The following is a 15,386-nucleotide window of genomic DNA, read 5'->3' as shown; positions in this document are numbered from 1 at the left end:
CGATAAAAGAGCTTGAGCACTTAGAACAATTTGAAGGAACTGTGTAACTTTTGTGAACTAATTTTATACTATATGCAAAAAAATACACTTTGTGGTATTATGCCTATTTATTTTATATTTCATATGAGTATGAAAAGAACTGATGGCAGGGCCAGATTTTGAATTGATGGGGCTGTGGGCAAAAGAGGTAGCAGGGCTTCTCCTGGACGGTGTGTCGAAGAGGTTTGTTATGTCAGCAAATACAACATATGATCTTCCTAAACACATCAAAAATTGATATGCACTATATTAAAATGAGAAATGTAATGTAAAATTTGCCATGAAATATTTTACAATGAATGCTTTTTTTCATACACTCGTATGAGCAAAATCATTGATATTGTCATCAAAATCTAATTTCTGAGTTATCTCAGCTTCAATACACAATAAAGCTAAACATGACAGTTTTTCCTGTGAAAGAGCGAACTGATGATTTTATCCTTTTTAATAAGAATGACCTTTTCTAGAACACAGTTTGATATTGGTGGCAGGGTTAGGTTTTTTACATAACAAGCTTCAAAAACTGGTTTAAACTGTCAAAAACCTAAATGAAAGCTTTTGGATATTGTGAACACAATAGGTAGGGGAAAAGTAGCCTAAATTGGACCACTTCGCACATTTTGTTAAATTACTGTAATACTATTCGCCAAAAAATCACCAAACTGAATATGTTACTCTATAGGATGGTATTATATTTGTTTGAAAATATGGTTATTAAAACTTTATATCTTATTTCATATTTAAACGGTATTGTGAAAACCAAAGAAAAGTGAAATTGGTCCAAATAAGGAAACTTTTCCTAATTTGGACCCCTAGTTCAAGTTGGACCATTTGTTGAAAAAGTTTAAAATCAATATCTTTAAATCTGCTTTGACAAAAATGCATTATTTTCATCAATGATGTAAAATATTTGTAAAGTAAAAAAAAATTAATATGAAATTATATGAAATCCAGTTAGATTTTTCTAAAGGTATCACGAAAAATACGACTAAAATTATGAAACATTTATGAGAAAAAATATTGAAGAGAAACATTGGGAAATTAAACACCAGAAATACTAAAAAAGAAAAAGAAAAACATTGAAAAAAATGAAATTTCAAATGTAAGAAATTTGAGAGGTAAAATTTCTAGCTTTATTATTTCAACAAATTTCAAAATTAAAATCAATTCCAAAAGACACATAAGATTGTCAGCTGCCAAGTTTCTCGAATTTCTACTCAATCCCCCTGGACTCCCAAAAAATTATTTGATCTCCCGATTTTGCCCATGATTGAAAAAATCCCCACATTTAGGGAAAAATTATTCCCCAAGAATTTACTTGAAAAAAAAAAAGTTTCATAAGCATTACGTAAATTGTCACCATTTCGTCAAATCACAAAAAAAAAAAAAAAAATTCGGAAGGAAGCACAAGGCAAGCATCAATCCAGCCTTTCGAAATACAGAATTGGCATGATTGCATATATATCTGCTTTATCCATATGTCCCGTTTTGGGCATGATGGAGATTTTTTTGGTTTGCGAGATTTGATTTTTAAGAGGTAATTTATGAACCCACACAACATAGTAAACACAAGGACTTTAATCTACTGGTTGGCCATGATTAGCGATGGCTTGCACTGTGTCATGGTTTTTGCAATGGGAAAATATCCCTAAAATTTCCCCTTTACTAATGAAAAATTTCAAAAATATTTTAAAAGATCCCTTTTACATTTATTTTTGTATGAAATTTTGATCTGCATGAAAAACCTCCCGAATCCTCATTCTCCAAAGTTGGAAGCTATGGATTGTCGTCACTTTGTCTGCCCATGCTTTCAGTGGTTTGTCAATTTCATCTTTGTGTCATCTGCTGAAATATCTGGCACAGCATGGAAAATGAATAAGTTCATCACTTTATTCGATTTTCTCATGCAGGACGAACCATTAGCTTCAAACTGTTCTGAACTAGAAGAACGATCGTGATGAATGTGTGTGTGATTACTTTTTTTTTCCTCACATTAATGTTCATGTTTTTAAAAATCAGCTTCTTACATTTACTACTTTTGTATTTGTTTTTCTGCAGTTCTTTGTATGGAGTGCTTGTTAGCCTCTGGGTTTAATCTTGTTACTCTTTCTGGCTTCGAAAAGGAGCCTGAGGTACTGGTGAAACCGTTTGAAGTGATTCCACAAAAGTTTCCTGGGTATTGCTCTTTTCCTGTTATACAATTGTGGTATTCACACCCCATGCTCCACTGGTGGCTGAGCCAATCTGGTGCTTCCCATTTGTGCCTATTATCCTCTGGGATTCCTTTTGGACTGTGGTGTAGTCACTCTCACCATTAAATACTCGTGAATCGTATGTGCTTGTTCACTAATTTTTCTAAAATGTAGAAGAATTGTGCCACCTTTTTTTCATTGAAACCTCTTTCACATTAGAATATAATTATAATAATATGCATTAAAATCAAATGACCACTTTGTTTAGATCCCTAAATTGGATTGGTCCAAATAAGGCAACATTGACTGGTCCAATTTAGAAACCGTAGCCATTTTGCAAATAGCAGCTCATTACAAATGATCATAAAGATATATTTTAATTGCTTATTACTAAAAATACAATCGTAGGATTAGGAATCATACAGTAAATAGCAAAACATCATTTTCCTCTGAATCAAGTTTTCTAAGCCTTAAGAAAACGTGATGAAAAATAGTAACACATACATAGTAAAAACAATGCAATTATACCAAGACAAAATACGACTCGAAATATCAAAAATGTGCTATGCACACTTCGTGAGTTGCCCTGCCCTGTGGTATCAAGTAAATGTTCTAATCAGTTCCTATATTTCTGAGAGCAAGAGGTGGTCCAAATTAGGCTATTTTCCCCTAAATAAAATGATGAGAAACTCACTTTTCTGTGTTTTATTTTTAAACACTAATTGAAACAAAATACCAATTAAATTTTGCAATTTTTTTTTTTTTTGATATACAAATAGTCGAACAGATAATATATAATTTTATGGTCCATTTTATCAAAACTATTGTTTATCTGTGTTTAATTTACTAAGCAAAATAGTGTTTTCTTCTCTCTCTCTCAAGACGTGATAGTAGATCAGGGTTAGATTTTTGACCTCAGAAACTAGCTCAGTATTAAGCTCAGCCACCTTGTTGTACGTTTTGCCTGTTGTGGCGTTGTATTTGTATAAAACAGTCAAAAACTTACTGGCAATATTGTTAAATAGTGTTTTTAACCTGATATGTGTAATGTGCGTAAAAGTAAGTTTTTTGCCATTTCAGTTTTTATATTTTGAATTACTGTACAATTGAGTATAAAATATCCTTAATTTGATATTTTAAATTTTCTGAACTACCCAAAATTTTATTCCATAGAGGTCATTCAAGTATTACGTCAGCGTCGGGGGGGGGGGTGTTTCGGATTTGCTGACTTTTGATGACAAGGGGGGAGGGGGGGGGGTTTGAAGGTTGCTTACGTCATCAATCACCCTTTTTTGAAGATATGAAATATTCTAAGCTGCTGACAAGGGGAGGGGGTCAAAAATGGCTGAAAATCTGCTTATGTAATACTTGAATGGCCCCATATTCAAAATTCTCAGGCAGTATCTACACTAATTTAACTTGCTTATTCTTACCTAAAAATTTTTTGGCCTAGGTTGTATAAATCCAGCGTTTTAAAAAGAATTATTATCACTTACTTTAATCAAAGCAAGAGCTGGCAGTACTTGATACCTAAAGCATTGTTTTGCACATTTAGATACAGTTTCAGCTGGAAAAATCATTGCATTATATAAATGCTAGTAAATATACCATATCGTAGTCAAACTTGGTCCTTCTTATTTTTGCTCTAAGAATAAGTTACAGGAGTTCCTTAAGCATCATAGACAAGCCAGCACTGCAAAATTAAGGGACATTTTAGTCCGAAAAATTGTTTTCATTGCTAGATATATTCTAATGCTATACACATTATCATTTTCAGTCTTTTGGTGATTATCTAGATAATTTAATAATAACAGAAATCACACACATAACATATATGGTGTAACAGAACTCTTAAAAAAAAAAAAAAAAAAAAAAAAAAAAATTAAAACACCTATCTGTTATCAAAAGATGTTTATATCAGTACATATACAAATAATGGACAAAATAATGTGAACATCTGTGCAAAAAACACTCGAGGGAACCTGTCGTATATGCCCGCCCTCTAGTGTGGAAGAGTGCCACTTAGTGGGCGATAACGTGCACACATCAGCCTAGTCGTAGCAGTGATAGTGTTCGGATGCAATGTATATTGGGGTGTTAAAACTTCGTTATGGCTGACCCCACAGATTTCAAAAGAGGCATGTTTGTTGGAGCCCGTCTTGCTGGTTGCCCACATTAATGAAAACGGCCACTCTTGTTGGTGTCAGGAGAAGTACTGTGTCGATGGTAACAACCGCCTCTAGCAAACAGGGAAAGGCATCATAGACATCAAACATAACAGTGGCTGAAAATTGAAGATGGCTGATAGACCCAGAAGGGTTTTGAAACGGATTGTGGCTAGAAAGCACAAGACAACAGCATCCCATATAACATCTGAGGTGAACACACATCTACAGGAAGGTGTATAGACAAAACTATCCGCCGTGAACTGCATGCAGCAAACATACAAGGTTGAGTGACTATTCCAAAATCATTGGTGACACCATGCAATGTCTTGAAACGACGAACATGGTGTCGCTAACATAAGAATTGGACACAACAACAATGATAGAATGTCATCTGGTCAGACGAATCGTCGTTCACATTATTCCAGACTAACGGTCGTGTTTGCGTTTGGAGAACGCCAGCACAAGCTTATGATGTTGACTGTCTCTTTTCTACTGTTAAGCATGGAGGGGGATCAGTGATGCTGTGGAGCGTCATGTCTCACTGTGGTATCGGCCCACTTGTTGTCCTGAATGGGCAGGTTAAAGCATCGGTTTGTGTCAGTATTTTGATCGACCATCTTCATCCGATGGTGCAATATTAGTTCCTTGATTCTCGACTTGAGTTCCAAGATGTAATTCGCCCGTTCACACTGCTGGAATTGTCAGAGACTGGCTTGATGAATTGAGCGGGCCACACCTCGTGTGGCCTGCTCAATTCTCTGATCTTAATATAATTGAACCTTTGCGGGGTATTTTAGGCCAAACTGCGCAGTAGGTTTCCGCCTCCAAAGACACATTCTGAATTAGTGACCTTTTTGAAGGAGTGGCGGATACATATCCCAGTGACTGTGGTGCATTTGTCCATCCTATGATGAATACAAGCTGTAATTAATGCAAAAGGAGGGCCAACAACCTATTAATAAAGATTTTGTTTCATTTCACAGGTGGTCATATTATTTTGTCCAACCCCTGTATATTATAAGCAGTTGAAATTTTGGAAGGTTAGAGAATCATCTTGAATTGAAGAATATATCAAATAGCTCCATAGTTTTTCTTTTAGCTTTCATACTAAGCTCTATTCAAACTGTATATTTCACAAGAAAAAATACACATATATTGTCCAAAATAATTCTGTAGAGATCAGGAAATTATTTTACAATCATATTAAGTATTTATTCTTCGTGTAACATAGACTTTTTGAATACTACATGCAATCAATTTATGTATTTTCAACAAATTTTTATATTTAAAAGCAATATTTGAGTTTCTTGTCATGACAGTTTAAACTGTCGAAAACTGTCATTCATCAAAAAACCTGCCAACCCTGATTGGTGATGCCAGTGATGATTCAATGCTGTCTCAATATTTGGAAACCCCTCTTCTAAACCTCTAGCTTTATTTAGCATTTGTGTCACCAACCTGAATCATTTGTCGAAAAAATGTTTGCAAGATCAGAGGCATAAAGTTTTTCATTACAAACATACAGAATCTTCATGAAGATTTGAATATTTTATGTTGATCAGGACATGCAAACTTACCATTTCATAAATCATTTTACGGTCAAAAATCTGTGAAATTGAGGAATCGACTGTGACACCTTGAATTGAAAATTCTTTTTGTCACGGAGTTAATATTGCAATAGGTACTTTATGCATATTGTGTGAAGTGTATTACTGATTGATGTAACATTAAAACTGGTATTTAATGGAGTTGGCCAATAATGGGTACTTTGGAAAATAGTATGATGTGATTTAGGTAAAGTTCTTTGATTTTCCAAAATTTTATTAAATAAAATGCCCATGTTACCCATGCGGAGAAATCGGGTCCTGACTGATTGAGTCAAGGTACAACTGTATTTTATTAAAAATATTCGCAATTGTTTGTGTGGCTCTAAGTCTTGAAAATTCAACTTTTTTTCAAGTCCAATGTGTACTTAGGGGTCATTCAAGTATTACGTCAGCATCGAGAGGGGGTTTCGGATTTGCTGACTTTTGATGACGGGGGGGGGGCAGGTTTGAAGGTTGCTTTTCAACGTCATCAACCACCTCTTTTTGAAGTTATGAAATATTCTAAGCTGCTGACGGGGTGGGGGGGGGGGTCAAAAATGGCTGAAAAAATCTGCTAATACTTGAATGGTCCATTACCAGTGATGTCACTCTTTTCTAACTTGTCTGGGTTAAGGTGCCTGCAATATACCGAGCGGGCTCGTAGCAACCCCCTCCCCCATTTCAGATTGGCAAAACCGGTTTTTTGTTCAAAGTGACGTCTAATCGTTTAAAAAAAAACGAATAGGGAACAGGTATTAAGTTCAACAGGAACAGGTATTAATTTTAGTGATAAAAATGACGTCACACTTCACACGAATATGACAAATGAGCCAGCATGGGGTTTCCAGGAGCTCTATCCGATATCCCTATCTATCCCTAGTACCCAGGTTGTTATAATAACTGAGTTCTTACGTAAAAAAGTAAAAAAGTCCTTCGGACAATGCCAATCTTGTTGCACCAAACAGATTATCAATAGAGAAAATAAAACTCATTTAAATTTTGATATTTGCGAATTTCTCATTTTTATTTTGGAATGTAGATGGAAGCACCCGAATTTATAACATGAAAACAGTTAATACACAAGGCAAGAGACGTTTTTGGATATTGAGGAATTTAGTTACTGAGCTGGGGGGGGGGGGGGAGATTGAAGTATTTTAGGCATTCTCATCGTAACTTAGGTGTCAATTTTATTTATTTTGCCATTGCAGCTTATGACGAAGGCACCATATGCGTCGGTTTGGCAAGGATCGGTTCCGATGACCAGAAGATAGTGGCATCTTCGCTGTCACAGATGGCGGACATCGATCTGGGAGAGCCTTTGCACTCTCTGATAATAGCTGGCAATTTACATCCTCTAGAAATCGAAATGCTTAAAATGTTTGCTGTCGGCGGTGATTCCTCGATTTTTAATGATACTGACTGACACGAGCAATGATGGATTACCACCAAGTCATCAACTGGTCTCATTTATGCTAGAAATAAATACACTACTTGATCATTAGAAATTTGTTGTTTCTTGTTGTGTCATCGATTTTTTTGGTAGGAGATTTAAATATTCGGCTTATGTTATAGATCTTTCATTGGCAATGAAATGCTAGATTTTGGACTTCAACTACCAGCTCTCTCTGCCGCCTTTATTTCAATAAAGTTCCAGGACGGTCTAGCAATGGCTTAAATTGCCACCAGACGATGGAGCATGGGCCGTGTTATGGTTTGAAGTGTTTAAATTTCTAATGACGTGAAGTTAGAAAATTCATGTCTTCTTCAGAAGAGAAAGGGTAGAAAACTAATACTGTAAGGGTGGATCAAATGAAAACGTAACAGTTGTTATAATTTGGTTTATTTTTGTATGAGTGGTGAAACTTTGTGTAAGGATAAAGCGGGAGGTAAGGAAGGTAAACAATACTGCGGAATGGATTTTGCCCTAGATAGTCGCCCGCTATCACATTATATGAGCTGACGACAGTATCGTTCAACAGGCAAGTGATTGGTTGTTTATCTATGTCTGCGAGTAAAGAGCAACGTGGTGTTATTCGTTTTTTAGTGGCAGATGGAGTTGGAGTTCGCGAAGTGTATCGGCAAATGAAAGCAGTATACGGTGCACATGCATTGTCATTGACTCGTGTGCAGAACTGGCTTTGAAGCGTTTACTCTGGTGACAGAAGTCGACCAGATAATCAACCCAAGCATGACACACAATAAGGGACATCAGCAAGGTGGTGGGAGTATGTTTCGGTCCTGTTTATGCCATCATTGCATTTCTTTACTCGAAAACATTCCGCAGGAGCAGATGAAAAAAACTGATTGCCTGTTGGACGAAACTGTCGGCCAATCGCCAGCACACCGCGTGACTGCGGTGCATTCTGCAGTAGGGGTTGCCTTTCTTACCTCCTGCTCTACCTCTACACAAAGTTTCGCCACACACACAAAAAAAATAAACCAAATTATAACTTTTCCGTTTTCATTTGATCCACCCTTATAGCTATGAAATAGTTAAGTTATAGTCACTCTTTTTGATCCTAGGCAAAGTTGTGGGTGAAAAAACTAAAGGCTGGTGGTGGTAGATCGGAGTTGATAAGTAGTTCCTCCTGTAGTATTGCTGCTGTGCGATAATTTGCTACTATGAGTTGATTGGTGATGGATAGCACGACGTCATGTTTTGCAAAGGGGTAAAAGAATCCTATGGTTTTATTTTCGTGTTTTATTTTATTTTCCTACTTTGTTTTAATTTTTTTTAAATACTATCTGTGCACGGTTCTTGTCACGGACTCTCCAAAATCGGCAACCTATATGCAATTGGCAATGGTCTTCACATTAGTTACTTTTTGAGATACAATCGGGGAAATCAAGAAAGAAAAACCACACTAAGGAATCGTTTTCACTATGATTTTTCAATAATGCCGACTTTGACAAATTTATGAATCATCTTGCATTTTGGCGCATTTTTATACCTCCAAGATTGCAATGACTAGAATTAGTCATATTCCTTACACTTTATCAAAAGTTGTGTTGGCATACGCAGTGATTTTGTTTCCGAGACGCACAAAATCGAGAAGATGCTATAAGTATTTTGGAATCTTTGAGATTGACAACGGCGACGGGGAGAGAGAAATGGCTCTATGTTCGAAGGGCGATCGAATCTTTCCAGCTCGTTAACGCCAGCCGTGCACATGGCACGATATATACATAAATATATAGATAGATCTTTGTGGAAGTGAGCGGATGGGCAGAGTTCCAATTTCATGGTGCAGGAGGAAGGGGGGGGGGGGCATTTAAAGCATAGAATTGACGACGGGCGGGAACAGGAAACGTATTATCTGAACTCGAACAGATGACGGCACCAGAGGGATGGGGGTTCCATGCGATAACGGATCTCATTAAGGTAGAAAACGGAACTTTCTAGTTACAGGTAGATATTATAACATGACACCGCGCCTTTTGATAATGTTTGCGGTGGGAACCACCACCAACCACACATCCCTGCCATCTCTTTCTGTATCTAACCTTTAAGTTGCTGTGTCATCTAATTCGCTGTCATTAACCGGATCGAAAAACCAACAAAAATCCATTTCCTTAATAGAATAACCACGTTAAGTTTCTGAACGGAACGATTTTTTTCTCTTCCCGTCTCTTGGTGCCGGAAGCGGACGAAAATATGGTAAAAATTCAATTATTTGGATTAATTAGTTTTGTGTGGAGAGGACGAACGAGTTATACGAAGGTAAAAATCTCTGGGGGGGGGGGGGGGGGAGTTTGTGAATCTGGGTGAGTCAGGTCGAAAGTTTAAGAATAGATCAGGGCTGGACAAATCGCAAAAAATCTTTAGGCGCTAAATTTTTTTTCCCGAAGATAAATATCCAAAATAATGTTTCTTTCTTGCTTTTTCAGGGCATAGTTGACCCTCTATCATGTTGGCAAAAATGCTGCTATGAATTCCGAGCATTTCGTACTTCTCTCAGCCTGCGATTTAGTAACTACACAAAGAAAATTTTTGGTGCCGATACCAATTTTTTTAGTTTTTAACGAGCTTTGCTTTAAACGTTTAAACAAAGACATTTTAAATTTTATTTTCTGGAAGATGCCATGTCGTGAAACGATCGTGTGATACAAAATACCGTCCTGCGGCATGACTCTTTTGATGCATCATAGACTGAACACATGATCTTTTGCTATTTTAATGTATTACTTCTTTTTATATAACAATTTTCTTTTATAGTATTTCTTTTATGATATAAAACATTAGCTTCAAATCGCACACAACACCTCGATTGAGTATTTTGCTCCGGTCTGGAGAGTCAAGTCATCGTCTCGCGTGGTCTTCGTACTTGGCGACTGTTGGCCACAGTTTTGTTGAGCCACCGCACCCCCCCTCCCCCACACACACCGTCGTAGCGAACTTACTGTTCGAAACGGTCCAGAAAACGAAAAGTTCTTCCGGAATGTGTTTTCCTTGTCTGAGGAACGGAAGGCGTAGGCGAAGTAATTCTTGTTGACGACGAGCTGGAATTTGGCACATTTGAAGCCAGAAAGGCTGGCTTCAGTCTGTCCAAAGAAACTTCATTTTGTTCCACGGACATTGATGTCGAATGTCTTTTCGCGTCGTTGGACCATCTGGAACGGTCGGTCATATGGAGCGGGTTCCTCACTCCATCGTGCCAGATGGAGTGTTGGTCCATCCAGAGGACTCGATATCACCACTTGGACGAGGATCCTGGAGTATTGACTAGTGACCTGTACGTATCCTGTGGTATCCTCGCGACTCTAGTATCACGGAATACTATGTTGCCTAGATATGCGGTATTCAGGCGACCCAACACTGATATTTCTATGGTACCACTTGGTCGAAAGGTGTTGGAGTATTGGCAACGGACTGACGACGACTTGATGTGTTGATATGATCCTCGCGATTCGAATATAGCGATTGAATTTCCAGTATCAAGGGAATACTGATATAGGCTAGATACTATAGTCTGTTTCAGGTTAACTTTGCAGTGAAGAGGAAGCTACGAGGGAACCGCATCACTCGTTGCTATGACAACGAAAGCCTCTTAACCTATGTATCGATGCGCGGCCTCGGGAAGGTATGGCTGATTCTCGCCAATCTCGCAGAAAAAAAATATTTTTTACGTATAACGTAATGCTTGTAGAAAAAATTACAGTCAGTTAGTAACAATTAGCTAATGAAAAAAAACCCCCCCATCATCGATAATTCAGAAATTAAAGTGCGGTTTTTGAAAAAAAAAAAATCTTTTTTTTTTTTAATTGAAAAGTATCTTCGTAACTCCTATTAACCCGGTTTTCACGTTTGAATTTGGGAATAGCCCCAAATAATAATAATAAAAATGATACGGAAAAATTTAGAATTCTTTTACTCACTTTTCTTTCCGCAATTTCCGTCGCTCACCCACCCGAACGCATATACGTCGATGCCACCTGTTATCACTACAGTTTTAGTCATTTTTTACGGATTCCCATTCTATGGAATCCTGACTTGAAGTTGTAGAACTATCGGATTCTCTATTACTTATTAATTGTTGTTGCTCCAACATGTGTTCCATCAGGCCATCTGCAATCCAAAATTCCTCTTCCTTTCAATAACGTGCTTTATGCATTATTGCCAAAAAGAAAGGAGAACGTTTTAGCGTGTCTACCTCTGGTGAAAAGATACAACTGTCACAGAAGGAAAAAATACACTGCAAGCCTAAACCATTGTGGGTCTCTCTCTCTCTCTCTTGCTTATTTATATTTATCTGGAGAGACAGCCTCTGTGTGTGCTGTGGGGGAGAAGTTGGTGTGAACGCAAAAGAGACATTACTTATGTCAACACCCTCCGCTATCGGCTATTGGAATTCAGAAACCACCCCATCCTACGAACACGGCAAGAAATAGATAATTAAAAAACAAAAGGGGGGGGGGGGCGCGCCGTGATAAAGAGTGGAACCGTAACCTACACCCATAAAGAGAGCCTCTCACAACGGTATCGGCGCTGCCGTGAAAGAGGGACACTTCCTGTAATCTATGAGTGAATATCTGAATTCGTTGGAGGCTATTTTCGGGAGGAAAAAAAAAAACTGATTGAATATTCGTCGTAGGCCTATAACTACATTCAAAACTGAATGGAAAATTCAACAAAATGACGATATAATATATATATATAATTGTGCAACCAAAAAAAAAGCACGACAGTGATATTGGCGGGGAAAATTTCTTGGAAATCGCGCCAAAATGTTCTTGAGGTCGCCATGGATTTTTGATAATGGTAACCAATATTTTTCCTAATTTAAAAATTTTAAACAAATATACATTGGTTCAAAACGGTATTTTTTCATTATCTTTTTCGAAATCATAAAAAAATTTGAAATATTCTATATAAATGATCATCAGAAACCTCCGATGTATGGGAACTATATTTTGCGGCGAAGGAATACACTCTCTACCTTTCTCTTCACTGCAAAGTTAACCTGAAACAAACTATAGAAAACTTGGTATCCAGGAGACCGAACACACGTATATTTCTATGGGCCTCCTCGCACGGGGATACTCAAATCGAACTCGAGTAGTCTCAACTTCAGAGTTGAGTTTACTTGAACGAATCGAGTTACCCGTTCTTCCTCACACAGCATTACTAAAAAGAAAAATCTGAAAGCCAGGGAAAAAAACGACGCAGTGTTCAGTTCACCTCCTTAACTCCCTGCACATCATGAACAGGGGAAGACCAAAAAAAAAAATCAAATTTTTAGCGATTCTAGCGTCGATGAAGTTGATATTTTATAATTATAAATAATTATCACATTTTCTCCTAGATACACTATTATTTCCGCAAAAAAAGAATAGAGACAAAAATTATCCATACATTGAAAATAACATTCATCGTACACTATTCGTTACGCCCAACGGGAATCATATTCCTTGCATTATACTGAATTAGAAGAGTCAGCCCTGATTAGTGACTGCTAATAATCTTTAATTAAAATAAGTGAAATTCATGTAGGCCTATATATATATATCCAGTATTTGGAGGGAGCTGTACAGTAAAACCCCTCTTAACTGACACCCCCTCAGATAAGGTCACCCCTCTTTTACGGCCACATAATACCAAATTTCCCTTTGTATAATAAAAAAAGTATGCATCTCAAACAACTGATTAAAGGTCACCTCTTTTACGGTCGAATTTTTTCGTCCCGTTGGTGTCCGCAAAAGAAGTTTTACTGTAGTTCTATAACATGAAGCTTTGTTTACTTTTAAGAGCTGACTATGCTGGTACCATACCGAGAGAAAAAAATATGACTGTTTATCTTTACTCCCTAGACTCCCACACGCCATCATGCCATATGGCATGAAACTTTTTTTTCAAGTTTTGCTTTTCCTCCTTCAAAGTGGGGTCGATCTTTCCTGCAAGAACAAAAATATCTCCCCCAAAGTGTTTGTCGGTCTTGGCCTACAAAAAGTGAAGCTATTTTTGCATTCGCCTATTCTTCCGAAAATCGAACACCTCCCGAAAAGAATACCAAACCCGACTTGTTGACGACGATCGTGAAACATGCACGCGCTGGCGAAGAACCGACACAGAATACACCAAAAAACGTTTTGAACTGGAAAAGAACTGGATGAAACCATCACCTCCTAGAGATAGAAGGCCTCCGCACTCTGCTTGTTACGTCAGTAAGTAGTCTATTTTCCCTCAGAATATTCAGGGAAAAACAATTCCCTGCTGGCGCCAGTATCAATGTTGTGAGGAAAAGAAATGATCGAGCTCAGAATTGGCGATTTCTATACCCCACATCCAATGACTATGCGGCTTTTGTGAGGCAATCAGGAAGATTCGACGCTAAAATAAGAAGAAACGAAATACGATGCTGTGTGGCAAACTTGCTAGGTAGTCTGAATGACGTTTATGGCAAACACTACAGAGGCCTTCTATCTCTAGGAGGTGATGATGAAACTCACCTCTCATATACAAAAGGCCACGCATGGCGCAAACTGGCGAGAAAAAAATGCATCTAAAACCGCCGAGGTGTGAATTATCCAGCTTTGCTTGGCATCGAGAAAAAGGACAGTCAACATGCGATTCCGAACGTGAAAAAACTTGGGTCTCCAAGACCTTTTTAAAAAAATATCTTTATGATTCCGAAAACTTGAAATCAAAGAGCTTCATATGTGCATTCAAAAAGTGTAGCGAAAGACTATCTTTTTCAAAACCGCTATCCCAGCAATATCTACTCATCTGGCAATTATGTGGAAGGTCCATGTGTGTCCAGCACGATTCCCATATCTGCACATGCAAATGACTTTCGCATCTTCAACGTTGCTTCTTCATAGTGTGAAAGATATCGTCCATCTTGCCGCATCTTTTATCAACATGATAAGTGACTGATATGTACTTTTCCACCTCAGAGTATCCTGCCGCCGCAAATTTGTGCGGTATTTTTTTTTATTGTGCATAATTTTTTTTATGATCACAAATTAATAGAGTAGAGCAGTGGTTCTCAACCTTTTTTTGTCCATGGCCCCCTTACATCCATTTTTCATTCCTGTGGCCCCCCCTTGCGAACATGAATAATTTTCTACTCCCCCTTCCTCCTCCCCCCCCCCCCGTTTTCCCATTAGAAGATAGTTATTCAAAAATTGTCGGAAGTATAAATATGTTTGAATTTAATTCGATTAATTTTTAATTTATGAAAATAATGAAAAAGCAAAACAAACACATAATAGAATACAGTAAAAAATAAAATAAATTATTTTCAATCAATGTAACAATGCAACTCTGCGCTTGAAGACATGTCATCAAGTTACTGTACTGGATGAAATTTTGTATCATTTCCAAATTAGTTTTTTTTTGTGTGTAAATGGTTATGGTTTCATTGAGAAATGTCAGTTGTAGCTTCCAAAATATGCATTCTTATAATGATAAAAATCGCAAAAAGTGGTAGCAAGCAGTTTTATTAATTTTATTCTCTTCATGAGCGGATGAAAGTAGTAATGAGGGAGCAGCCACACAAATGAATCACAATTGAAAAGTTCAACATTTCACATCGTTTTAATACATGCATCAAGGATATAGGTTCATGTTGTAGTTCTACTATGAATTCAAAAAAATGAGCTAAAATACGTGTGAAATTTTTTTGAATATTTGTTTAAACCTTTCATTCCAAAGAAACCATGTACGCAGTGACAAAGCTGTTCATAATGATTTATTATCAGGATAATATAAAATCGGAAAATATAAATAATAATATTTTCAAATAAGAAAATTATCAGTTTGTTGACTTCAATTTCGATACGGTGAAAATCTGATATTTCGTTGGATGACAAGCTGCCTTCAAGCGGCTTTTTGGTTCGTAATATGGCCGCTCTCTCACAGGCGGACGAAGAAACGTGTGAGTTGGCTTAAACACAGGGCA

The 15,386-nt window shown here is 37.3% G+C and overlaps 1 protein-coding gene across 2 annotated transcripts in view; it reads left to right on the top strand.

Annotated features, from left to right (window-relative positions):
- Positions 1-7,484, top strand: part of Dph5 (diphthine methyl ester synthase) — a 36,818-nt gene extending 29,334 nt beyond the window's left edge. The window contains exon 8 of one of the 2 annotated variants that reach the window (XM_089253238.1): positions 7,194-7,484. In XM_089253238.1, the coding sequence (XP_089109364.1) occupies positions 7,194-7,408 (215 nt within the window). In that variant the 3' untranslated portion in view covers positions 7,409-7,484. Of the gene's footprint in view, positions 1-7,024; positions 7,168-7,193 lie in introns of those variants that run through there. The other variant, XM_089253239.1, reaches the window with a different exon arrangement.
- The last annotated feature ends 7,902 nt before the right edge of the window (positions 7,485-15,386 follow it).

The sequence above is a fragment of the Pholcus phalangioides genome, unplaced genomic scaffold, assembly GCF_987345545.1.
Source record: "Pholcus phalangioides strain wild (caught in Gottingen) unplaced genomic scaffold, Ppha-v1.0 ptg000032l_1, whole genome shotgun sequence".
NCBI classification, from domain to species: Eukaryota; Metazoa; Arthropoda; class Arachnida; order Araneae; family Pholcidae; genus Pholcus; species Pholcus phalangioides.
Note: the sequence above shows the minus strand (reverse complement) of the source record. Positions and strands in the feature narration are given on the sequence as shown.